Below are 26088 nucleotides of genomic sequence, written 5' to 3' on the forward strand. Positions count from 1 at the left end.
AAAGAAGTGGTTTATATTTACAATGGAATATTACTCAGCCATAGAAAAGAATGAAATCTTGCCATTTGCAACATGGATAGATCTAGAGAGTGTAATGCTAAGTGAAAGAAGTCAGGCAGAGAAAGACAAATACCACGATTTCACTCATACGTGGAATTTAAGAAACAAAACAAACAAAGGAAAAAGGGAGAGAGAGAGACAAACTAAAGAAACAGACCCTTAACTATAGAGAATAAACTGATGATTGTGGAGGTGGGTGGGGGGATGGGTGAAATAGGTGAAGAGGATGAAGAGTACACTTATCTTGACGAGCAGTGAGTAATATACAGAACTATTCAATCACTATAAACTAATATAAACTGAAATGAATATAATACTCTAAGTTAACAACACCGGAGTTAAAATTAATACTACTACTACTAATAATAAATTAAAAAAAAAAGAATTCTGGGACCAAAACTCATTGAGAAAAAAAAAAATTCCCAGATCTGAGGATTCCGGGAAGATGTCAGAGCAGGAAGCACCAGGAACTTGTCTCCCCACTGAAACAACAATTGCACTGGCAGAATCTAATGTTAACTATTTTGGAAGCCTGGAGTCTTTACTTAAGGCTTTCAACTTCCAGGAAAAGGCTTGGAGAGTAAATTGTCGTTCATTTTGGTCAATTAGAGTGGCTAGCACTGTAGCAGCAGCTAACCTTCCCCTCCGCCCCAGCCCTGTGGCAGACAGCTGTGTATGTGTTCTGGAGCATTCTGCATACAGGGCAAGAGCCAGGGTGAGCAGAAAGGACCCTGTCTACCAGATCTCAGGGATCTGAGCTCTGATCTCTGATTGCTGCTGCACATGACAGAGGAGCAGAGGAGACAGGTGGCCACCGTGGTTGCACCTCTCCTCTTAGTTGCAAGCCCAGTCCCCTTTCTGGCTGTAGTGACTTCCAGGGAAGTTAAAGAGATATTGCCATTTTTACCCCCAACCTTCATTTTTCTCTTTTTCCCCCTTTTAGAAGCCAGACCTGAATGATAGGACATTCAAAAGCAAAATGCATATGCAGGGAAAAATCAGAAAGTGACCACACATGCCAAGGAAAAGGCACATACTAGAAAAGACCTAAGAGGACCCTAAGTTTTACCTCAGGCTGATCCCTGACACAGTCTACAATAAAAAAAAAAAAAAAAGAAAAGAAAAGAAAGCACATTAAAAATGATAAATTTCATATTATGTGAATTTTATCTCAAAGGAAAAAAAAGAATAAAAGTGAAGTAATAAATTAGTGGGACCAACAGATCCCACACCAAAATTAACACCAAAGGGTATTTTTTTTAGGTTGAAGAAAAACAATCTCATTTGAAATAAAGAACAATGAAAAAAGTACAGATGTGGGCAAATCTAAATGAATAAGGTAATATGCTGTGTTAAATAATGACAAAATTCTTGAAAGTCTTATGAGTTCATAAGTTTGAGAAATACTGAACTACTGAACAGGGCCAAGCAAGAACCAGAGGGAAATCTCAGAAGTCTTTTGACCGTACAGCTCATAAGAGGGTGGAAATTAGAGGTAGCATCTATTTAAATGGCTAATCTCAGGAGTTCTGCTCCTAATTCAGAGTATGCATGACTCTAATACCTATCACTGATATATAAGGAACTCCTATAAAAAATCCATGGGGGCGCCTGGGTGGTTCAGCCGTTAAGCGTCTGCCTTCGGCTCAGGTCATGATCTCAGGGTCCTGGGATCGAGCCTGCATCGGGCTCCCTGCTCAGCGGGAAGCCTGCTTCTCCCTCTCACACTTCCCTTGCTGTGTTCCCTCTCTCGCTGCCTCTCTCTGTCAAATAAATAAATAAATAAATAAATAAAATCGTTTAAAAAAAAATCGATGTATTCAGTTTTCAATTTCTATTGAATTTTTAATTCCTCAAAAATCTTACCATTGCAGAACAACGCTTGGCACATAAGACACTGCACCTACCCTTTCTCAATCACATCGTCCTTCGAAGAAACTGGATACGAAGATTTGCTCTTCCAAGGTTTCTGAACTGCTGTTTTCACTCTAGGTGTCTTCTTGGGAGATTTAGGACGTTGTAATAAACTGGATTCTTCTTTCTAAAAAGTGGTAAAATAATATACAAAGTGAAAAATGAGCAATACGAAGGGGGGGAAAAGGCCAGAGAATGAGGCATAGCTCTGCCCACTCACCTTTAATTTGTTTGATCACTAGAGGATTTCTTCTCTCACTCTACTACCTACCATGCTTCCCACTAGAATGAAAATGTACTGCTTCCCAAACTCACGGTTTTTCACAATCGGTAGGCTGAAACCCTGCAACTCTTCAGAGTATAAGAAAAGAAAGGCCAAATGCTTGTATATCCTTACTCACAGCACTGTGAAAGAAGGCTCTTTCCTAGAGGGAGAACTTGACAAAAACTTTTCTTTATGACTGCATAGGTTTTAGCACATCTGAGGGCTGGGAGTAGGGGCCTGGGGAATGGGGGTGGCAGGGCAGGGAAAGGAAGCAAGGATACCACTGGTCCATAACAAAGACCTATATCTTAACAAAACTATCTCCCTCCATTTTTGGACATTTTATTTTTGTGGTTATTATTCCCATTCTTAAATGTTATTTACGGTAAAAGTTACCTATTTGGCAAAAGCTACATGCATGAATCAAAAAAGTATAAACACTTAAAGGTCCAAATGTAGGAGAAAGAAACAATGATCTGAGTATGGGGTATACATAAATGTAGCATTATATAACACTTAAAAGTAAGGATTATGAAATTATGACACACATGGAAAAATGTGATGAAGATGTTAAAGAAATAATGAGAAAACAAAAATATAAGTACATTAAAATTAAAATTCGCAAGAAGACCAAGAGAAAATAAGTAATAGTTGTCTACAAGTAGGTGAGATCAGACGTGATTTGTCTAGGGAGCCCCTGGGTGGCTCAGTCGGTTAAGCATCTGCCTTCGGCTCAGGTTATGATCTCAGGGTCCTGGGATGGAGCCCCACATTGGGCTCCCTGCTGAGTGGGGAGTCTGCTTCTGACCTTCCCCCACTCATGCTCTCTCTCTCTCTCTCAAATAAATAAATAAAAGCCTTTTTAAAAAAATTGGAAATGCAAATACGCGGGCCCCACACCAGATCTCCTGACTTTAGATATCCAGATGAAGCCCAGGAATCTATTTTTTTTTAAGATTTTATTTATTTATTTGACAGAGAGAGAGGGAGCAGCAGAGGGAGAGGGAGAAGCAGACACACCGCTGAGCAGGGAGCCCGATGTGGGACCCGATCCCAGGACCCCAGGATCATGACCTGAGCGGAAGGCAGATGCTTCACAGACTGAGCCACCCAGGTGCCTGCCCAGGGATCTATTTAACAAGCTCCTTGGGTGACTCTTCTGCATATATGCTGAAGCTTCAGAGCCACCAGGCCACCTCAGTGCTTCGAATACCCATCACCTGGCAATCCTATTACAATGTAGGTTCCAAAATGTGACAATTATGTTCAGGTGGTTGAGACCCTCAGTTCCAAGCCAGCCTCCTGATTTTACAGAGTGATTCTGACCCATTCCAGAGCAATTAAAACAGAGTCTTCAAAGGTGGGACCCAGCCATCAGCGGGTCTTAAGTAAAAGCAGAGTCTTTGTGATGCTAATGTGCACCTAGGGCTAAGGAACCTCTGAGAGAGAAACTGAAGTCTCTTCAGGTCTAAAACGCTACTTGTTGAAGTCCAACTTTAAGAACTGTTCTACATCCTTCTACCTTTTAAAATAAGATACCCTGAACGTTAAGTAATCTCTTTGGAGGGGGTTGTGTGTGACTATGTCTAGTAACACTTAACCTTCTGTGACACCTTTAAAGGCTATTAAGATGAAGAAGGCTCATTACTTCTCCAATGCAGGTCTGGGCTATAGTCAAACTTTGTAGGGTTATTTACTTCTTCTGTATAAAGTTGAACTTCTCTTCTCCTTTTTTGACTTTTTCCTTATCTTTTTGTACTCTTTTATTCTCCCCCCATTATAAGAAGTACTCACAACCTCTAATTCTGCTGTTGCTACTTCTTATTCATTCATTCATTCATTCATTCATTCATTCATTCACATTTATTAAGCAACTATCATGTGCCGGGCACTTCGGATAAGCGCTTATACTCTAGTAAGAGACTCTAAGACAACAATAAACATTAATCACGTGGTCATGAGTACTATCAAGCAAAGTCAAGCAGAACAGAGGGCTTGCACAGTGATGGAGGGCGTCTGGGCCACCCTACACAAGTGTGCTCATACAGAAGAGTCAGGACAGCCTCTCTGAATACGTGATGCTCTAACAGACACCTAAAGCGAGTGAGGGAACCAGCCACATAGATATCTGGAAGAACAGTGCTCCGAGTGAAGGGAAGAGCAAGTGCACCACTTCCAGATTTTTGCGTGGTGTGTTCCAAGAACAGCAGAGAGGCCAGTGTGGTTGGAGTAGATAAGGTTCGAGAAGAATGGTAGGAAATGCGATCAGGAGGTGAGCAGGGGTGTGTATAGCTGTGTAAAGACATCGGATTTTCTTCTGAGTGAGAGAGGGGGCCACTAGGGAATTTTGAGCAGGTGAGTGACCTGATCATATATTTTTAAAGGCTCACTCTGGCTGCTTGGTGGAGAACAGACCATGGGTTTTCTTAATTCATAGTTGTGGCAGCAGGCACATTAACCCCCCAAAAGAGCTTATGATAAAACTTAAGTATTAGTGCACAAAACCCAAGCATGGATATTTTATCAAAAACTTAATAAAGAGATCAAAGTATCAATGTCTACCCGACCTGCATATCAGATATCTGTGGAATGCAAGATTTTGGTCTTAATGGCAAGAGGGTTGCCATTTGCGGAAAAGGGTCAACATCCTTCCTTGGTTTCTCTTGACGAAGGTGCCAGAATTTCAGTTCAGCACTAGCATGTTTTGCTGAGGATGAATGAGTAACACAGAATCTTGGTGCCCTAGTCAAAGGAAAAACACATTTAAGATTAAGCTAGGCAGTAAGCCTCAAAAATTGAAAGCCTACAAAATCTAGAATGCCAATACTCTCAATTATTCATCTTACCAAATTCTTTCTCTAAAAATTCCCGCTTTTTTCTGCTGCCTCGCCTTAAAAAATTTTTTTTCTATGATATATCAACTGCCTGAAATCACACTCACTCATATAAAAAGACAATATACATTACGAAAAATAATTAATAAAATTACATTCAAATTACTATCTGCTTGATAAGAAAAATCTATATATCTATTAATGAAGGAATTTTTAAAAATAACTTACAATTTCTAGTAAAATGAACATAAAACCCACCTCTGGTCATTTTAAAGCAGTTTAGCATTTACGTATAATACCAAATAAAAATGATAGATGAAATTAACATTTTAAAATATATAAACATTTTCATAATGTTTAACTATAATTCTAAAGTGGATTTTGATTCATGTGCTCTATTTTCAAGCCTTAAATTTAAAGATAAGAATTAGTTTTACAACAATTTTTATAAATGACAGACCAACACTACTTCCAGAAACCCAGGAAAAAGAATGTTTGGCACAAAGTCAAGGCCACGCTTAATTGGATGGCTATCCTAGTATTTAGTCTGTGGGCTAACTCTTTATTGGCTACAGGGCTAACCCCAGCTGTCAGGCCTCATGCTAATTGCATCTTGGACCAGGTTTTCCCACTGATGCCACAGCGCAAAGACGAATTCTCACTCCATGTTTCCGGTCCTGGTAAAAAAAAAAAAAACTGCCTCCCTTAAAAATAGGAATAAAGTAGATATTTCCCTGATGTGAGCACAGGTTGGGAGTGGAAGAAAATCCAAAGTTCATGATTAGTTTAGATTCAGAGAGAACACTGTAGAGATCTGGGTGGTCATCCTAACTATACTTGAGAACCTTTACTTGCAGACTTGTAAATATCCAAAATGGCCTCTTATTCTCATGTCAACCAGGAAGTGGGAATATCTACAAGATCCTTATCCAATAAAGCATACATGTGCTGACCAGAAAATCTAAGTGTCTCAATTTTCTGATTTCCACCGTTATACTATACTCATAGGGACCTCCCATAAGTCTCTGCTGCCCCTACCATTTTAATCTTGCATTATTATTTCATTCATAGTATTAATTTTTTTATTAGCCACCATGTAAATTCATCAAATATTGTGGAATAAATTTCACGGTCAATCATAAACTGGTGTTGTATTATTTTTCATGCTTCTATCATATAAGATCTCACTGCACACATCTTAATTCTCAAGCTCTAGAGGGTGGGATAAGGTATCTGTCACATAATACCATCAAAGGAACTGTATTCAACATGATGTGTGTGTGTGTGTGAGAATGTACATATGTGTGTGTATATATATACCAATAGAAACATGGGCAAATGAGATAAACAAGCAATTCATGAAAACTGAAATCCAAATGGCCAATCATGGAAAAGATTATCAGCCTCACTAGTACTCAGGGAAATGCCAGTTAAGCACAGGACACCAATGACACACTAAACACACACAGGCAAAAATTTAAAAGTCTGACAATATTAAATGCTACCATGGGTTTACAGCAATGGGCACTCTCTTATTCTGTTGATGAGAGCATAAATGGGCACAACTGCTGTAGAAAAATGGATATGTGTACAAGAATATACATTACAGGGGCGCCTGGGTGGCACAGCGGTTAAGCGTCTGCCTTCGGCTCAGGGCGTGATCCCGGTGTTATGGGATCGAGCCCCATATCGGGCTCCTCTGCCATGAGCCTGCTTCTTCCTCTCCCACTCCCCCTGCTTGTGTTCCCTCTCTCGCTGGCTGTCTCTATCTCTGTCGAATAAATAAATAAAATCTTTAAAAAAAAAAAAAGAATATACATTACAGCACTGCTTTTAATTGTGAAAAGTAGGAAACAACCCAAATGTTTACAAAAATAGCAATTACAGTATATTCATGCAGTGGAATACCAATATATATTAACGAAAATCAGTGAAACTCTTAAACACGATTACAGACAATTCTCACATGTAATGTTGATAGAAGACACAAAAGAATGCATACAACATGATTCCATTTATATAAAGTTGTAGAACAGGCAGAGAAAAGTATATGTTCAGGGATTTATTTGCATACATGGTTGGTAAAACTATCAAGAAAAGTAAGAGGAATGGATAGTGGTTGCCTCTGAGGGGGAGTGAGGATGTTGTGATCGATAAGGGACCTTTGGCAGGTCTAGGCAATGTTTTATTTCCCAGCCCACATAGTGGTTACATAAGTATTTGCTTCAAGATATTCATTAAACGGTTTACGTTTTAGTTTGAAGTGTAAAGAATACCGACATTTTAGCTAGATCAAGAAAAAAGATACAAGGATTCTGGGAAAATGGCAACGTGGCCAACATTGTTTTTCTACCTCTCAGAATCCCTCCATAAAAATGGGATAACTAGATAGCAAACCGGAAAACTCACAGACAACATTTACAACAGACTGAGCATGGAGCCTGACGTGGGGCTCTATCCCAGGACCCCGAGATCATAACCCGAGCTGAAGTCAAAAGTCGGATGCATAACCACTGAGCAACCAAGACACCCCTGAATAATTATATTTATTCTTAATAGTAGGTACAGGTAGCAACATTTTCCATAGGAAATATTCGTGTTAGTTGAATAAACTTGGCTCAAGACCTCTTTGCCTCTAGCCTGACAAAATGTTTGGAGTGAGGCTTACCTGGAACCCTTCATTTAGAGACAGTCCCCCAATATGCCAGCCTCTCAGGGAAAACCCTACACGTGAAGAACTTCAGCAATTCTCTTGCAAGTTCTTTCCTTTCTTGTCTTCATAATCATCTGTTGCTTGGTTTGTCCTGTTTTTTCAGTTAATTATGGTCTTCATAACTGAGTATGGGAACTTGAGTTTGTGAAAGTTGCATTTTGCATTTGCACCCCCCACTCCAGTCCATCACCAGAGGGTTCACTGTCTTCTCTTCTATGTATAACTCTCTTCCACATCAATGAGAATTCTGGTTCCCATTATCCACATTATTTTTACCATTTTGCTTAATCTAGTTTTTTAAATAAAAACATATAACTGAAGAATAGCCAGATGGAAAAGATGCATAGAATAAGGTGCCTGGGAAGGGGTGTAGAGCTTCTGTGCTCTCTAATCACACCACTCTTCCCAAATCTCCACATGTTCACCAACCAGGAAGCTCTGAAAGACCCTTTTAAGAAGTTTTTGGAAAGCTTGTCTTTGAAATGTCAAGCTAAAGACTGGGAGAAAATAGTTGCCAACTACATGTCTGACTAATGACTAGCATCTAGAATATAAAAATAACTTTAAAACTCAACAATGAGAAAGAAAACAATCCAATTATAAAATAAACAAAAGATATGAACAGATATTTCACTGAAGAGGATCTGCAAATGGCAAGTGAACAGCTGAAAAAATGTTCGGCATCATTAATCATTGGACAACTGCAAAAGAGCTATCACTGTACACATATTAGAATGACTTTAAATAGAAAATTTGTGACAACACCAAAAAAGGGCAGGGATGCACAGAAACTGGATCATTCTTATATTCCTGGTGGGAATGTAGGTACATCAACTTTGAAAAATAGTTTGGTAGTTTCTTTTAAAACCAAAAAACAGACTATATGACCCATTAATCTCACTCTTAGACATTAACCCCAGAGAAATGAAAACTATGTTCATTCAGAAACCTGTACATGAATGCTCATAGCTACTTTATTAGTATAGTTAAAGGGGCACCTGGGTGGCTCAGTCCTTTGGGCACCTGCCTTCAGCTCAGGTCATGATCACAGGGTCCTGGGACTGAGCCCTGCACTGGACTCCCTGGTCAGCAGGGAGACTGCTGCTCCTTCTCCCTCTGCCAATCCCTCCCCTCCCCCAACTGTGCTCTCTGGTTCTATCTCTCCATCAGATAAATAAATAAATAAAATCTTAAAAAAAAAAAAGTAATAGTGAAAGAGTGGAAACATCCCTAATGTCCTTCAGTGGGTGAATGGATGTGTAACATACAACAGAGTACTACTTAGCAATGCCAAAAAAGTATTGATACACACATCCACTTGGATGAATCTCAAGGAAATCATGTTGAATGGAAAAAGGTAATTCCTAAAAATTATATATTGTATTATTTCACTTAAATAATAGGTTGGTGGTTTGCAGGAGTTACAAATGAGAAGAGAAGGGTAAGGAAGGAGGTGGGCATAGTTGCAAGAGGGCAGTACAAGAGAGGTTTGTGGTAACTGTTCTGCATCTTGACTACAGTGGCAAATGCATGAATCTCTAATGTGATAAAACTGCATAGTATTAACTATGTGCATGCACAAATAAGTGCATGTGTAACTGGTAAAATATGAAAAAGACCGGTGAGTTGTATCAATGTCAATTTCCTCCTTATGCTATGGGACTACAATAATGCAAGATATTACCATTAGGGGAAACTGGGTAAAAGCTCCTTAGAATCCTCTCTATTATTTCTTACAACTACATATGAATCCACAACGATCTCAAAATAAAAAGTTAAATATTTTTTTAAAGATTTTATTTATTTATTTGGGAGAGAGAGAGAGTGAAAGAGAGAGAAAGGGAGAGCACAAGCTGGGGAGGAGCAGAGGGAGAGGGAGAAGCAGACAACCCGCTGAACTCAGGGCTCAATCCCAGTACTCAAGGAACATGACCTGAGCTGAAGGCAGACACTTAATCGACTGAGCCACCCAGGTGCCCCTAAAAAGTTTAATTTAAAAGAAGAAATGTTTCCACTGTATTAGTAATATTTTATTAAGTTGGATTGTACATACATATGTGCCCACTACAGTATAATTTACACCTTTCTGTATGCATTAAATATTTAAGGTTTTTATTCATTTATTTTTTGTTTTTAAAAATTTTATTTAAATTCCAGTTAGTTAATATAGAGTGTAATATTAGTTTCAGGTGTAGAATTTAGTGATTCAACACTTCCATACAACACCTGGTGCTCATCACAAGTGTCCTCCTTAATCCTCATCACCTATTTCACCCATCCCCCACCCACCTCCCCTCTGGCCACCATCAGTTTATTCCCATAGTTATGAGTCTGTTTTCTGGTCTGCTTCCCTCTCACTTTTTCCCCTCTCTGCTTGTTGTTTTGCTTCTTAAATTCCACATATGAGTGAAATCATATGGTATTTGTCTTTCTCTGACTTATTTTGCTTAGCATAGCTCCATCCATATTCTTGCAAATGGCGAGATTTCATTCTTTTTTATGGCTGAGTAATATTCCATTGTGTGTGTGTGCATACATACATACATATCTATATCTATCTATATATATGTGTGTGTGTGCATATGAATATGTGTGTGTATATATATATATATATGCCACATCTTTATCCATTCATCATCACTTGGGCTGTTTCTGTAATATAGCTATTGTAGATACTGCTGCTATAAACAACAGGGTGCATATATCCCTTCAAATTAGTATTTCTGTATTAGTATTTTGTATTCCTTGGGTAAATACTAGTAGTGCAATTGCTGGATCATAGGATAGTTCTCTTTTTAACTTTTTGAGGAATCTCCATTCTGTTTTCCAGAGTGGTTGTACCAGTCTGCAGTCCCACCAATAGTGCAAGAGGACTCCTTTTTCTCCACATCCTCGCCAACATTGCTGTTTCTCCCATTTTTTATTTCAGCCATTCTGGCAGGTGTGAGGTGATATCTCATTGTAGCTTTGATTTGCATTTCAGTGATGGTGAGTGATGTTGAACATCTTTTCATGCGTCTGTTGGCCATCTGTATGTCTTCTCTGGAAAAACGTCTATTCATGTCTTCTGCCCATTTTTTAATTGGAGTATTCATTTTTGGGGTGTTGAGTTTTTTAAGTTATTTATATATATTTTGGATATGAACCCTTTTTTCAGATATGTCATTTGCAAATATCTTCTCCCATTCCGTAGGCTGCCCTTTAGTTTTGTTGATTGTTTCCTTTGCTGTGTAGAACCTTTTTATTTTGATGAAGTCCCAATAGTTTATTTTTGCTTTTGTATCCCTTTCCTCAGGAGACATATCTAAGAGGAAGTTGCTATGGCCGATGTCAAAAAGGTTACTGCCTGTGTTCTCCTCGAGGATCCTGATGGTTTCTTGTCTCACAGTTAGGTCTTTAATCCATTTTGAGTTTATTTATTTATTTTTACCTGTTATTAATATTTTATTATTTTACTATTTCTGGGGTTTCTAATTGCCTTTTATCTTTCCTATTTCTTTTTTTTAATTTTAATGTTTTTTTATTATTTTAGTCACCATACAGTATATCCCTGGTTTCTGATGTAAAGTTTGATGATTCATTAGTTGCGTATAACACCCAGTGCACCATGAAATACGTGCCCTCCTTACTACCCATCACCAGTCTATCCCATTCCCCCACCCCCCCTCCCCTCTGAGGCCCTCAGTTTGTTTCTCAGAGTCCATAGTCTCTCATGCTTCATTCCCCCTTGTGATTACCCCCCCTTTCTTTATCCCTTTCTTCCCCTACCGATCTTCCTAGTTCTTATGTTCCATAGATGAGAGAAATCATATGATAATTGTCTTTCTCTGCTTGACTTATTTCACTTAGCTTTATCTCCTCCAGTGCCGTCCATGTTGCAGCAAATGTTGAGAACTCGTTCTTTCTGATAGCTGAGTAATATTCCATTGTATATATGGACCACAACTTCTTAATCCAGTCATCTGTTGAAGGGCATCTTGGTTCCTTCCACGATTTAGCTATTATGGACAATGCTGCTATGAACATTGGGGTGCATATGGCCCTTCTCTTCACTACATCTGTATCTTTGGGGTAAATACCCAGTAGTGCAATGGCTGGGTCATAGGGTAGCTCAATTTTTAACTTTTTAAGGGACCTCCACACTGTTTTCCAGAGTGGCTGTACCAACTTGCATTCCCACCAACAATGGAGGAGGGATCCCCTTTCTCCACATCCTCTCCAGCAATTGTTGTTTCTTACCTTGTCAATTTTTGCCATTCTAACTGGCGTAAGGTGGTATCTTAGTGTGGTTTTGATTTGAATTTCCCTGATGGCTAATGATTTTGAACATTTTTTCATGTGTCTGTTAGCCATTTGTATGTCATCACTGGAAAAGTGTCTGTTCATATCTTCTGCCCATTTTTTGATTTATTTGTTTCTTGCGTATTGAGTTTGAGAAGTTCTTTGTAGATCTTGGATACCAGTCTTTTATCTGTAGCATCATTTGCAAATATCTTCTCCCATTCCGTGGGCTGCCTCTTAGTTTTTTTGACTGTTTCCTTGGCTGTGCAGATGCTTTTTATCTTGAAGAAGTCCCACAAGTTCATTTTATCTTTTGTTTCTCTTGCCTTTGGAGATGTGTCATGAAAAAGGTTGCTTTGGCCGATGTCGTAGAGGTTGCTGCCTATGTTCTCCTCTAGGATTTTGATGGATTCCTGTCTCACATCGAGGTCTTTCATCCATTTGGAGTTTATTTTTGTGTATGGTGTGAGAGAGTGGTCAAGTTTCATTCTTTTGCATGTAGCTGTCCAATTTTCCCAGCACCATTTATTGAAGAGACTGTCTTTTTTCCACCGGATGTTTTTTCCTGCTTTATCAAAGATTAGTTGCCCAAAGAGCCGAGGGTCCATTTCTGGGTTCTCTATTCTGTTCCATTGGTCTATGTGTCTGTTTTTGTGCCAGTACCATGCTGTCTTTGTGATTGCAACTTTGTAGTACAGCTCAAAATCCAGCATTGTGATGCCCCCAGCTTTGTTTTTCCTTTTCAACAGTTCCTTGGAGATTCAGGGCCTTTTCTGTTTCCATACAAATTTAAGGACTATTTGTTCCAGTTCTTTTGTGTATGGTGTAAGAAAATAGTCCAGTTTCACTTTTCCACATGTTGCTGTCCAGTTTTCCCAACACCATTTGTTGTAGAGATTGTCTTTTTTCCATTGGATATTCTTTCCTACTTTGTTGAAGATGAATTGACCATGTAGTTATGGGTTCATTTCTGGCTTTTCTATTTTGAGTACCTATTTTTGTGCAAGTACCATACTGTCTTGATCACTATAGCTTTGTAATATAACTTGAAATCCAGAAATGTGATGCCTCCAGCTTTACTTTTCTTTATCAAGGTTGCTTTGTCTCTTCAGGGTCTTTTGTGGTTCTGTACAAATTTTAGGATTGTTTGTTCTAGTTCTGTGAAAAAATGCTGGTGGTATCTTGATAGGGATTGCATTAAGTGTGTAGATTGTTTTGGGTAGTTTAGACATTTTAGCAATATTTATTCTTCCAATCCATGAGCATGGAATATTTTTCCATTTCTTTGTGTCCTCTTCAATTTCTTTCATAAGTGTTCTATAGTTTTCAGAGTACGGGTCTTTTACCTGTTTGGTTAGGTTTATTCCTAGGTATCTTATGATTTGGGGTGCAATTGTAAATAAGATTGATTCCTTAATCTCTTTTTCTGTTGCTTCATTATTGGTGTATAGAAATGCAACAGACTTCTGGATGTTGATTTTGTATCCTGCAATTTTATTGAATTTGTTTATCAGTTCTAAAAAATTTTTAGTGGAGTCTTTTGGGTTTTCCATATAGAGTATCATGTAATCTGCCAACAGTGAAAGTTTTATATCTTCTTGGCAGATTTGGATGCCTTTTATTTCTTTTTGTTGTCTGGTGAGGCTAGGACTTCCAGTTGAGGCTAGGTTAAACAACAGTGGTGAAAGTGGACATATTCAAGTTCTTAAAGAAAGAGAAAAACAACATTCTATCTATATATAGAAAAGTGCAAAGCATATATGTAATCTGGAAAACCCGATGGGAGATGATGCCAAAGAAGTGGGTGGGGGACAAATTACTATGACCTTATTTGCTAATTTAAGGCATTTGAACTCTACACTGAAAGCTTTGGGAAAAGATTTCAAGCAGAAAAGTGACATATTCAGATCTATCACAGCTGCAGGCAGCTCGATGACCCTCACATGGCACACATTTTCTCCATATGTCCCCTCTCTTTTCCTTACTTAGAGTCCTTCAAGTCCTGAGTGAAAAATTACATCTCCTCTGTATTGTGTGTTCACCACACTTTCTTTTATTATACTCATTTCCTATGTATGTTCCTCTTACTAGATTGTAAACATTAGACTTGTCTGTATTTTACCCTTGTATCCTTACTACAGCACTTGGACTGTATAGTAAGCCCTCAAAAATATTTACTGAGATGATAAATCTATAACTCTATCAAGATGTACACACACACACACACACACACACACATCAATTTGATGAGATACTGACCATAAAAAGGTCAGATGTAGATGGATGTGCTCATGAAGTTAAAATGGAGCTTAAGTACTGTCCAGCCTTATTATGGATTTAAAATCCCCCAAACATCCAAATTATCTAAAGGGTAAATACTTTAAGGAAGGCAAAAGATACAATAGTCTTGTCATTTTAAATCTCCATAAATTATAAATCAGTAAAACAAAAAATATAACTTGTAACTTGCCTAAGAAAAGTAAAAGCAAATAAGTTTAAATCACATCATTTTTCTTACCAATAAAGAAGTAAGGGTTTTACAACCTCAGTCTGAATATTTCTTAAGTGTTCTTCATTCCACTGAGATGCTTCCAGCAGTTTAAGTTTTGATAATATTTCTGCGGAAAGGTAGCAATCTCCATTGCTTACTAGATAGCATTTTTTCATCTTCTCAAGATGTCTAAAACGAAACACATCCACACACATTGCTATGACATTCTACAAGCCAAATGTTTTCACTTCTAAAATGTTTCAGACAAGTAAAGAACTATCTCAAAACCAACACTGAGTTACAGGAGTACCAATCTGGAGATAAAAATATTTCTTACAATTATGGGAATAGGAAGAGTATTTTGGTAGGTTAAACAATGGTCTTCCAAAGATGTCCATGTCCTAATCCCCAGAACCTCTGAATGTTACCTTACGTGGTCGAAGGCATCCTGCAGATATGACTAGGATTTTTTTTAAGGATTTTATTTTTCCATTTGGGGGTGGGGGACAGAGCGAGCACAAGCAGGGTGGAGAGGCAGAGGGAGAAGCAGACACCCCGCCAAGGTGGGAGCCCAACGTGGGGCTTGACATGGGGCTCCACCCCAGGACCTGGAGATCATGATCTAAGCCGAAGGCAGATGCTTAACCATCTGAGCCACCTAGGCCCCCAATTTGATAAAGATTTTGAGAAGATATTCCTGGATTATCTAGATAGCCCTAAAGTAATCACAAGGGTCCTTCTAAGAGGGAGGCAGGAGGGTGAGTCATTGAGAAAAGATGTGAGGATAGAAGCAGAGGTCAGAGAGAAGATGCTATGTTGCTGACTTGTAGGTGGAGGAAAGGCCATGAACCAAGGAAAGTAGGTGACCTCTGGAAGCTGGAAAAAGCAAGGAAATGGATTCTCCCCTAGAGTGTCCAGAAAGAATGTAGCCCTGCCCACCCATGTTAGACTTCCTATTTCAAAACTGTAACAGAATAAACTTATGGCATTAAAAATTTTTTTTAAAAAGCCATTTAAAAGCCATTAAATTTGTGGCGATCTGCTACAGCAACAATAGGAACTAATACAGTATTGACCCTGAAGAATTTATATAGGTTGCTTGCATATAACTTCCCTAATGTATCTTGAAAAGTGGTAGTGGCTTTCTACTCCATGATCAATCAAGTCATGGCTGCATAATCAACCATTTGGTAACCCCTGATCCTATAAGTATGCACAACGAGCTCTATGATCTGAATGCCATTGGATTAAGAGGAATAACCCTGTTACTAGTATATATTCGGTTAAACCCTTCCTGGGAACTGCAATCTACTGTAGTTGATCTGCTTCAGAGCAGGAAGGAGAACATAGACAGGATAAAAACTTTCCTAAAGCAGGGTCCTCTTAAGGTTGTTAAGACTTACCATAATCTAAAACACATGGGATAGCCAAACAAGGACCTGGATCCATCAGGACCCTTCCTTTACAACCAGGAAGCTCTGTAGAGGATAGCTGGTATATCTAGGAGATATCTTATTCAAATATGAGCGTCTAAGTGGCATCCAACCAAAGACCATGGGATTTGTTAACTGAGCAGGCTGCTAGGAACAGCAGTCTCTTACCATGGTAACTTTTATAGAAGGTATCCGAAGCCAGTGCAGTTATATAATGGAAAAATTATTTTTTTCTACAAAGATATATCACTACAATGTTATAAAAATAAAACAGAATGATTGATATGAAAGTAGGTATAGAATCCATGGGAAGAAATATTATGTGAACCCAAACAATTGCCACTATTTGTATCTGAAAATTATGAAATCACAGAACTAATAAAATCACTATTATTATAATAAAATAAATATTATTATTCATTCCTCTAAAAGTATAAATTACATTTTTATTTTTATTTCAGGCTTTCTGCCTGTGCTTAAGGAAGCCAAACTAATATTCCATAATTTAAAAAAAAAACAACTATTGAAAGTAAAAACTAGACATACCTTTGATGTCTTCCGGGGTCCTTAAGAACTTTCAACCTCTCAATATCCATCCATAATGACCAATATCTCTCTCCTAATGTATCTTTTAGAAATTTCTTAAATCTTTCAAACTCCTTTCTATTGCCAATATCATAAGCTTTGTGAGACAAACACCAATCAGCCCTGGTTTCTGGTCCAATGCTCTCACTCTTTGAACTTGCTTGTTCTAACATCTCTTCTGACTTTTCATTTGTGATTTGAAATGTTTCACTTGAAACATTCCTGCCAGGGACAGGCTCAAAACCCTCCTCAAGCACCACTTCTGTTACCTTGCTGAAATTTATATAATCTGGGCTTTCTGTCAGTGGCTCTTCAAAAATTTGATGAATTGCTACTCTCAAAATAAAGGTTACATAAGATCTTAAAAATTCTTCCCATGTTGAGAAATGCAGTGTAAGGCTTTCATCAGCATCCTGTTGCCTCTCAAGGTAAATTCTCAGAAGGGCCTGAGAAGGAGTGTCTTGTAGAGAGATGGAGCCAATGTTGTCTTCTTCTTCGAAATGAGAAGTTAATCTAATGGTTTCAGATGAGTCCCTTTTTATCCTCGGGTGGATTCCATCATCAAAGATAACGCTGTCTGCATTAAATCATAAAGGGCTATTAGGTCAGATATGAATACAGAGTTGCTTTTATTATTAACTAGATGTTGCAGAGTCAGCATGGTAGGTGGGCTTGGCACTGGTAGTGACTTCATGTACATAAGGGGGAGTTCTGAAGCCACATTTGATACCAGTAGAGAAAAACCTGCCAACAGGATTGGTCATGTCTTCCTTGGACATGGAAGTGGATAATGGTGGCAGATGAGCAAAATATTTGACATCCTGAATACAGAGGATCTTCAAAAAGACATCATGCACTTTCAAAATGTCGTATTTGAGGCTGACATAGAATGTCGATATGTAAAGGCCAAACCTATCATACAATTAGAATAGGTACATTAAACAATTGTATGTATTCTAATATGTCATGCTTATAAGATAAAATAGAATTAGGAAATCAATGAACATATCAGAACTGGAATCATACCAGTAATATTTAAAAATTCGCTATTTTATCTGAAAGATTCAATTACTATCATACTTACAACCTGCCATCAAAATTACAAAATGGCATAAGGCTTACAAATACAAATGGATTGTTTTATACTTTTTCTAAAGACATATAGTCTTGAGCTCCTAGTTTCTCCTTTGTTAGAAATCCGTGAAATATCGTGTGTCAGTGCTTTGTTTCACATGGCAAATCTACGGCTTGAAATGCCACAGAGCAGTAAAACTGGTGTCATCTGTGTCCCACTTCAATGGCCATTTTCTCAATAATACGTTTCAAATCCCAATGAACTGGAAATGTTTTATTACAATTTTTATTGAAAACGAAGATACTAAGTTCCCCCAGCATTAAGAGACTAGACTTTTGTAAACCCATGAAAAGATGCTGGGTATATACTCAACCCCACAGAAGTGGAGGGAGAGAGCAAGGCTAGCATTTCTGTTCACCACGCTCCTATTACCCTTTCTCTTCCTGTTCACCACATTCACTATCTTCGATCTCCAATTTTCTACTTTACTATTTGGGGGAAACAGCAAGAAACCTATAAATTCAGCCATTTGCAATTAAGGAGATTATTTTCCTCTTTACCTAGATTTAAGTTCAATTCTAGAGAACCCAGATTTATTGTCCTCAGAGGTTGCTTACACTTTTCAAAAGAATTAGGTAAGAACATAGTGAATTGCTAAATTCCTCTCCTGAATCACATTGCTAGATTTTTTTTACTCTATCAATATCATGTTAATGACACTCATTTCTGCAAGTTTCCTTCTGTATCTATGAAAAGTTGGTATCTTCCACAAAGGTTCCCCAGGGTAGAAATGTATCTGTTTTTCAAGGAGAAAAACAAGTCTGAACTTAGAAGAAAAACTCAAGTTGCATGAACGACTATATACTTTGAAGAGGAGAGAAAGGTTCCACCCTGGGGCGCCTGGGTGGCACAGCGGTTAAGCGTCTGCCTTCGGCTCAGGGCGTGATCCCGGCGTTATGGGATCGAGCCCCACATCAGGCTCCTCTGCTATGAGCCTGCTTCTTCCTCTCCCACTCCCCTTGCTTGTGTTCCCTCTCTCGCTGGCTGTCTCTATCTCTGTCAAATAAATAAATAAAATCTTTAAAAAAAAAAAAAAAAAGAAAGGTTCCACCCATTAATTTCAAATACTTAATAATAAGAATTTGTAAACTGTCACAAGAAGTAAAGACAAATATTTACTGACTGCCTATGAGGGAGCAGACACTAGATCAGGCCATTTCTAGACATTTAGTATCTATCATTATTCTCATCTTACAGATAAGAAAAGCAAGGCTCTCAAGAAGTGGAATAACTTTAGAAAGTCACACAGCTAATAAGTATTAACCCATCTAAACCCATTCTCTTTATCCTATGCCAAGTTGCCTCTTAAAAAACAGTATAGGGGCACCTGGGTGGCTCAGCCAGTTAAGCGTCCAACTCTTGATTTCGGTTCAGATCATGATCTCAAGGTTATGAGACCGAGCTCCACATTGGGCTCTGCACTCAGCAGGGAGTCTGCTTGAGATTCTCTCTCTCCCTCTGCCCCTCCCCCTGCTCTCTCTCTTTCTCAAATAAATAAATAAATAAATCTTTAAAAATAAAAACAGTAGATGTTATAAACACTGGTGATGGATATTAAGGAAGGCAAGTATTGCATGGAGCACTGGGTTTTATACACAAACAATGAATCATGGAACACATCAAAAATTAATGAAGTACTGTATGGTGACTAACATAACACAATAAAAATTTTTAAAATGAATAAATAAATAATAAAAAATCAAAAACAAAAATTGAAAAAATAAAAATAAAAATGGTAGAAAGTGAAGTGTGGGGGCGGGGTAGGGATGGAGATTATTTTTCTCTCCCACCACTACGTGTTGCCCTGGAAGATTAGAACAACAATAACAAAAGATTTAAAGAGAAGTGCTGAAATCATTCTTCTCCTTACCGGAAACAGCTGAAAGGACCGGTGACTCAGGTTTGCTGTGGACTACACAAGATGGTAATGAAAATGTTGATGCTGTTTGCAGACTCTGTCTTGCTAATGCAAACCAATCTTTTGTTTGAGTATAGGAGGCCTAGGAAAAAAGGAGCACCTTTGTTTAACGTTAAGATTATCCGTGTTCTCCCAATCGCAAACCTCACCACGTCATTACAGCATAAAATTTGCATAGTACAATATGAAAGGGAAAATTATGCCATGAAAGAAAAGAATGTTGCACACAGAAAAATTCATTATCTGAGAATAATGGGAAGGAAATTTCAACTCAGGTGATTTGGATATTAGGTGACCAAAGGTAAAAATGAGCCCAATATCCACCAAATCTTTCTCCACTCTTCCACCAGGCATGCAACCCTACTTCCTGGCTTCATTATAGATTCATGCCGTCTCACTGTACCTTGGCAGTCACATGGCTCATCAGTTCTTGGCTGCGTCTTTTGCCAGCTACTCCCACATTACAACTTTCCAATTATGTCCTGCCGCTAATTCTGTCTAATCTGGCTCTGTGTTTTTTACAATACCTCCCTAATATGACAGACCTACTCTCAGGAGCCACGAAAACCTCCCCAATCTCAACTGCCCCTTTGCCTTAGATTCAGTTTTCACAGCTTTGCTTGGATTGCACGCTTCCTGAAAACTGACTCCTGACTCCATCTGCCCCTGGACATAGCCTTCAATTTTTCCTTTACTTTGTGTACCCTCGAGCCAGCTGACCCAATTCCCAAGCTGACCTTCAGCTTCCAGAAACCCAGTCCTGAGAAGCCCTTTTCTCAGCTTTCCTGGGAAAATTCCTCTGCCTGCCTCTCTCAGTAATGTCCTCACGATCTTTCTAAAATAATCCAGATTTCAACAGAAGCAGAGAAGGGAGTGTCCATCATTACTCTCCTTTCACCTTTCTCCTTTCTCCAACAAGTCCGCCTTAGCCTCAGGAATACTCACTCACAAAAGATGCAGCCTTCAAATGGAATAGGTATTGTTCTCTGACTATCATACAGAATTAGCAAGGCAAGTCGGGCCACACAATGAGACCAAAAAACAAGAGAGAGAAATGAAAAGTCCCACCCATATATTCACTGCCCCTCTGAGAAGTAAGGTTTCCTGGGTGGATAAAAGCTTTGGGAGATTCTAATTTCCTTTTGTTCCTTCTTTTCCTTCCTTTAAAACCAAGTCATTTGGGCACGTGGGTGGCTCCGTTGGTTAAGTGACTGCCTTCGGCTCAGGTCATGATCCTAGAGTCCCAGGATCCAGGATCAAGCACCGCATAGGGCTCCCTGCTCAGCAAGGAGTCTGCTTCTCCCTCTGACCCTCCCTCCTCTCATGCTCTCTCTCTCTCAAATAAATATTGAAAAAAAAAATAAAACCAAGTCATTTATTATTAATTATATGTTCATTCGACATATATTTGAGTGACTATTATATTCCAAGCAATATGCTACGCACTGAGAGAAAGCCAAAATAATGAAGAACTGTCAGGGAATTGAGAGAGGCCAATATACAAAAGTTCTTGTTATTTCAACTGTGAGAAAAAGATTGCAGAGTAAAAATTAGGAGAGAAATAGTAAGTAGTCAGACATAAAAGTAGGTAACTAGTCCACTGAATGTGCTTGAGAGGAGTCAATTGTTTGTGTTTAGATGGTATAATGAAGACTCAAAGAAATATTACCAGTTATCATCATAAAGATTAATCTTTGTTTATAATCATGATTTAAATGATTTAAGGTCTCAAAGAATCTTGGATCCTCAAAGAATTTCAAATCCTGAAATAGTTCAAAAGCTATTAAGAAGATATTAGTGGGTCAACTGGGTGGCACAGTGGTTGAGCGTCTGCCTTCGGCTCAGGGCGTGATCCCGGCGTTCTGGGATCGAGCCCCACATCAGGCTCTTCCCCTATGAGCCTGCTTCTTCCTCTCCCACTCCCCCTGCTGTGTTCCCTCTCTCGCTGGCTGTCTCTATCTCTGTCGAATAAATAAATAAAATCTTTAAAAAAAAAAAAAGAAGATATTAGTGTGTCAGCTGGGTGGCTCAGTTGGTTGAGCATCCAACTCTTGATTTTGCCTCAGGTCATGATCTCAGGGTTGTGAGATCAAGCCCCGTGTCAGGCTCAGAGCTCAGCCCGCGGAGCTGAGGCAAGTCCCTCTCCCTCCTCCTCGGCCCCTACCTCTCACTCTCTCTCTCTCTAAAATAAATAAATAAAATTAAATCTTTAAAAAGAGAATATTAGATAGTTAAAGTATTAATCAAGTGGACAGAATTGAGTTTTTTCGTCACAGAAAATAGCAAAAGTAAACTAGTTTAAATTTTACTCTCTTACATTCAATTTAATTTACATGTAAGGAATCAGATCTTAGTTCCCTAGATTGATTCTTCCTGTTGTATGTTTACTGACCTCTACTATCAGTACATATTTTTATGATATTCCTGACATTTCTCTAGTACATTTGAGAAAAAATAAATACTTAAAAACAAGCATAAGAGAGAAGTAAAATATGCTTTTAGTACATCCCTAGCTTTTAGCTCAGTGGAAATAATGCAACTGGCAAAATTTCAGACATTTTTGCCAAGTATTACTGATAGAAATGCCAAATTACAAAATTAAATAGAAACTACACATGAAAATAAATGGTCAGGTAGGATACGTTAAGTCTGTCTATTCCAACAGAGATGGCAAATAGTTTTCCTTTTGTATGACATCTTTGATCAACTGGAAGTGCTTGCCTAGAGGGCTGTGTTGAAAGACTTTGGAGCCAAGTCCTAGCTCAGCAGGAAAACTGCCATGATTGATTAGCAATGTCTGTCATGAATGGAAACTAGGAGAGCAGCAACACATGGGCCACATATTTGCAATTCCTGGTTTTGTACAGCGTTGTGTATAGGAAATATGTTCCCAGAAAGAAGACCTGATAATTAGACCCCGGAGATCAAACAACAGTTTTTCCTGCGCCATGACTCTCCAAAAGCACATTTGAGTCTGTGTTAGATCTCTTTAAATGCACTCACACAATCCAGCATTTCTTCACGGAGGACAAATTTATCTGATAACAGTTAAAGGGTCGTGAATTTTACTACTGAGGAATAATCTTGACAATAGGGAGGAGCAGACTCAATTGATCCTCATTTTGTACAAAAATTATAGACTCTGAATAATGAAAATTTTGGAAGGAACAACGAAACCATGGATATAATTCAAAGTACCCTTCCTTGCTTCCCGGGTGACCCCAAGCATGTTCTTCAGTCTTGCATTTGTTCTTCTGTATACATGAGAATAATAAGACCATTTACATTTCGGGTGAAAGAGTGCAGAGCAACGGAGTCAGCATAAATCCACAAAAAGTTTTGCTAAATCTGCCTTAGAAGTACTTGAAGTCATTTCCCCTGTTCAAGTGGTACAAATGAAATTCCTATCCCTAAAATGAAAAGTCTGCTTGCAGTGCCAAGTCATGAAGAAACACTCATACATTTACCTCGCCAAGAGAAATGTAGAACTTTTTCATGATGATAACATTCTCTTCTTCAGCAACAGGTGGTGGTGGACTGGCTGGTTTCTTCAGGACCCAGGGGGGAAAATCTGCACTGAGTGTGATGTTCATGCCTGATCCACTCCATCTTACTTGTGAGACCAATTTGGCTAATCTGTATTTTAGAAATCATACAAACTTGAAATAAGTTTCAACTATGATAGAATTCAGGGAGGGAAAAACCCCTAAAATTTTATTTTATTTTATTTTATTTTATTTTATTTTATTTTATTTTATTTTATTTTATTTTATTTTCAAGTCCATCTCCTCACTCTGCACAATGATTCTTTGGGGATCTGCTAAAATTAATGGCTTATTCCCAGAACTACTAAATAATAATTAGTTTTAATGTATTTTACCTTGATTTTTAAAATGGTGGTTCTAAGTATAGGTCAAATTTTAGTAAAATTTCAAAATGTTTAGGTACTTATACATTAAAAGTCAGGAAACATAAAAGAAAAACTTGGTCCACCATGACATTCTTTTTCCCGACATGCTTATGTTTGCTTTTTTAACAGACTATGCATAAATACCATAATCACAAGTAGATAATTTTTAAAACATAATGATCTAAGAAGTACAACTGAAGTACATTTATTAGGTACTATTTCGGTGAGACCTCTGTGGAGAAGTTAAGTGATTTTTACAAATGCACTACCGCTTGCATTCTGTAGCAGGTGGGATACAAACTGCAGTGGGTTTAAAAGTATATGATTTTATTAAGAAAGTACAAAAAAATGATTTTAGGTGAAAAAAAAAACCCAGGCAATTAAAAAATAGGTTTGTTGATGGGACTACAATACCTGTATTCAAAGTAACAATCACTTTCCAAAAACGCTGGAAGTCTTTCTTTTTTGATCCACTCAATACCTTCTTCACGACGGAGACACTATTAGAGGACAAGTGAAAGAGAAAGAGTCAAAGAAAATCACCTTTCAGGACAATTAAGGCCTAGTCACTAGAACAATAATGACCTCTAGCTATTACCCGGAGCCCTGCCTCTACCTTCTGTTTGCACAAGAGAGAACAAGAACCTCAGAGTCACACACTGGGAGCCATTGCTTGCCTTCTGGTACTTCTTTCTCTCAACAAACCTGCATCAACCATTAGCCCCATTTTACAGATTAACAAACTGAATCCGGAGAAGTTAAGTAACTTATTGAAGGAGGAGGTATGAGAAAAAACGTCACTCTTGGTATTTGCACAGTCACAAAATGGGTTAAAAATAATCACAAACAGAAAAAGAGCTAACCAGAACACTTGATAAGGCCACAATGGTCACCACACACCCCCGCCCTTCCAATTTTAGAAAATGGTTAAATATTTAACATCCCCAGGTACTATCCTGGGGATACCCAGCTTAGCAAGAAAGATAAGGCCCTGGGACACTTGGGTGGCTCAGTAGGTTAAGCATCTGCCTTGGCTCAGGCTCAGGTCATGATCCCAGGGCCCTTGGATGGAGCTCTGCAGCGGGCTCCGCTCAGTGGTGAGTCTGCCCCTCCCTCTGCTTGCTCTCTCGCTCTGTCAAGTGAATAAATAAAATCTTAGGAAGGTAGGAAGGAAGGAGGGAAAGAAAAGGAAAGGCCGTGCCTTTAAGGAGCTTACAGCTAACTCAATAAGTAATAATAGTAGAGCGCAGTAAATGCTGCAAGTTCAGCCTTCTGTGGGAGGGCACCTGGGCACTGAAGCCAGCAAAGGTTTCCCAGAGAACATGCCACTCACTTAGCGTGGTGCAGAGGAGAGCAGGAGAGGAAACGAAGGTAAGTCTAGTATGACTAGATCGCAGGGTGAGATTTGAGGAAAGGAGGGAAGCAAGCTGGAGAAGCAGGCAGGCCTAATGATGAATTTTCTTTTAAATGACCTTGAGGAGTTCAGATTTGATTTTGAGGTTGTGAGGGCCATACAAAATCATGGAAGAGTTACTGAGTTGCTCTTCATTCTCAAACATTTACTATTGATTCTCTTTTTGTCTTATATTCACTTTTTTCCAGAATTCTAAAGAATGTCAGTACTTTGAACGTTAAACACATGCTGCTGCATAAGTCAAACAACCAGTAAAGCACACATCTCAGTGAGGCTGGCGTGTCTGCATTTATGTAACTCCCACTGATGACCTGCTAAAGCAACAGTTGTGCTGTGATACTAACATCAGTCAACACAGACCACTGCTGACTCCAGGGAGGAACTCACAGGCTCACAGAGTAGTACTGCCGACATCTGAGGAGCTGATGTTCTGGAGCGTGCACCTGCGCTCCACACTGCTTGCACGTGGCATGAAGTCATTAGGCTCCCGAAGGCTGGAAAACTGAGGGAACAATGGTTTCCTTCTGTTCAGCCCAAAACATCCATTGGCCCTGACCAAAGACTATCTTCCGGGTAATGAAAACACAGAAGAAACTTTGGAAGCAGGCAGAACCTGAACGGTAGCATCTTGTTGATGGTCTTACTGCTTATGAGTGAGATATGAAGGACACTTGGATCTTATAGTCACGAAAACTCCACACAGGCCTCCACATGTGCTACACACTGACAACCATACATGACTCTTGGATCTCATTAGCAATGCATTCAATGTGTCCCAGAAAGACACCAGACCACGTATAAATATCGGTACACTCCCTTGAGGAATAATACTACGAGGTTGTCAAGACTAGTCCGTCATACAAAATCAATTTGCCTAATATTTCCTTAATGAACAGTTCACCAATAAGTCATCCCCCTTTGAATGTCTTGGCACCTATCTGACCCAAAAATGGAATGCAAAGTTTAAAAGGAATAAAATCAAAATTGAAGATGGTCTTTAGTCAAACTGCCAAAATGTCCCTTCAAGGTGTTTACAAGTAACTAAAATATAAAGACCAAAAAAATACAGAACAAGCTCGTCAAACATAAAATGACAACTTAATAAATACCTATGAAAAACACAGAAATTATTTAC

The 26088-nt window shown here is 38.7% G+C and overlaps 1 protein-coding gene across 1 annotated transcript in view; it reads right to left on the bottom strand.

Annotated features, from left to right (window-relative positions):
* The window catches only part of RGS22 (regulator of G protein signaling 22), a 116595-nt gene that overhangs the window by 59098 nt on the left and 31409 nt on the right, over positions 1-26088 (bottom strand). The window contains exons 7-13 of the mRNA XM_057307799.1: positions 23954-24039; positions 23097-23265; positions 19582-19711; positions 16538-17153; positions 14586-14747; positions 4807-4981; positions 1968-2101 (exon numbers count right to left, since the gene is read on the bottom strand). Of these exons, the coding sequence (XP_057163782.1) occupies positions 1968-2101; positions 4807-4981; positions 14586-14747; positions 16538-17153; positions 19582-19711; positions 23097-23265; positions 23954-24039 (1472 nt within the window). The remainder of the gene's footprint in view (positions 1-1967; positions 2102-4806; positions 4982-14585; positions 14748-16537; positions 17154-19581; positions 19712-23096; positions 23266-23953; positions 24040-26088) is intronic.

The sequence above is a fragment of the Ursus arctos genome, unplaced genomic scaffold (assembly GCF_023065955.2).
Source record: "Ursus arctos isolate Adak ecotype North America unplaced genomic scaffold, UrsArc2.0 scaffold_6, whole genome shotgun sequence".
Taxonomy (NCBI): domain Eukaryota; kingdom Metazoa; phylum Chordata; class Mammalia; order Carnivora; family Ursidae; genus Ursus; species Ursus arctos.